The sequence below is a fragment of the Emys orbicularis genome, chromosome 2, assembly GCF_028017835.1.
Source record: "Emys orbicularis isolate rEmyOrb1 chromosome 2, rEmyOrb1.hap1, whole genome shotgun sequence".
NCBI lineage: Eukaryota > Metazoa > Chordata > Testudines > Emydidae > Emys > Emys orbicularis.
In genome coordinates, this window is record NC_088684.1 from 231095290 (window position 1) to 231096863 (window position 1574).

The 1574-nt window shown below is 59.9% G+C and overlaps 1 protein-coding gene across 1 annotated transcript; it reads right to left on the reverse strand.

Annotated features, from left to right (window-relative positions):
* Nucleotides 1-783: 783 nt before the first annotated feature.
* On the reverse strand, nucleotides 784-1137 carry PRR15 (proline rich 15). Its single transcript, XM_065397718.1, has one exon. It carries the CDS (start codon nucleotides 1135-1137, stop codon nucleotides 784-786), a length of 354 nt encoding a protein of 117 aa, XP_065253790.1.
* Nucleotides 1138-1574: the final 437 nt, after the last annotated feature.

Sequence of the window (1574 nt, forward strand, 5' to 3'; positions counted from 1 at the left end):
AAAGAGGGTTCATCTTAGTGTATTAGAGCAATGAACAATCCCCTTGGTCAGAAAGCTGAGAAAGGATAGCCACCTATTTGGAAAAGCTACTGGAGAGGGGAGGGGGTCTGCCGTCTGGAGGGACATAGGTTGCCCTGGTGCTGACACTACAACATATTATAGTCTACTGTATTGTGAATGTAATTGAATATGTTCCTATCCTCTTCCTAGACTTTGGTTTATACGCGTTGTTAATTTACACAGCACGAGAGTAATTTATGGCAGTGCATTGTCTTAGTCACGCTTGTAGCGTCTTTGCACCTTCTAATTCCGACCAAGGAAATCTGCATTTACATTTCAGCTTTATTTCATTATTAAAATTCATCCCCATTTGCTTGATCTATTTTTGATCAAGAAAGGTACCCGCCCTACCCCCTAAAATAAGCAGCAGGGCAGCGCTGGTCAGCTCCAGCCAGCGAGGGTGATATTCCAGTCCAAAGTGCAGCAGCCAGGAACAGAGACACACGGCGCTGGGATTATTTTTGTTTCCAAAATTTGGAATCCAAACGAGAGAATAGGTTCATCCCTGCCCTGGTTACAGCGGGGTCACCGCGCCCCCCGGGGAGAGAAGGCCTCCTCCTAGCGACGAGAGGCACCCGAGGCGTTTCCAAAGCAGCAGGTGTCTCCTCCTCTAGCCCACACGGAGTCACGGCTCCTTGGGTGGTGGAGGAGCGAGAGCTGGGGGACTGGCTGCAGGGGTCAGTCTCGGTCAGACGGAGGCTGTACGGCAGCAAACAGCCCCAGCTATTGCCTCTCCTCGCTGGCGTGGCTGGGCGCGCTGCCCTCGAACAGCTTGGGGCTCTCGGCCAGCAGAGGGGCTCGCACCTTGCGCTTCTCCTTGAAGCGGCCGGAGCGGGAGATCTTCAGGTTCCTGCGGCTGCTGCTGCTGCCGCCGCCGGGCTTCTCGCCGAACTTGGGCTCGCTGCTGCTGAAGTTGGGCTGCTGGTTCTCCCGAGAGTCCTGGCCGGGGGGCGCCGGCGGCAGGGCGGGCTCAGCCGGGGGCGGCGGCGCTCCGGCCACCGGCCCCTCCTTGGCTTTTTTCCTGCTGCTGGTCAGCGCTTTCCACCAGGAGCCCGTGGCCGCGGTGCTGTCAGCCATCTTCTCCCGGCGCCCAGCCACCGCCGCCGGGGCAGGAGGCAGCCGCTCCCCGCTCCGGCTCGGCTCACCTGGGCTGCGACCACGTGCGAGGCGGGGAACTCCCCGGGGCGCTCGCGGCGCGGCTCCTGTGCGGGAGGAAAGGATAGTGAGTGACTGAGCTGCCGGGGCAGGAGAGCGGAGCAACTGACCAGGCTGGGCAGGACTCAGGAGGAGACGGAAAGGGCCCGAGGCCAGGCTGGCAGGCAGCCTGCCCTGCTCCGAGTCACACAGACAGGGTGTTCTCTACCCGGGGGCTGGCTCTGAGCCCGAACCTACCTGCTGACTAGATGCCAGCCGCTGCCACAGGAACTGGGCTGGGCTTGAGAGCCCTTTCAGCCCCAGGTGCCTCTATCACCTGAGTGGGGACACTAACTGCAGGAATAACACTGGGGTGAGCG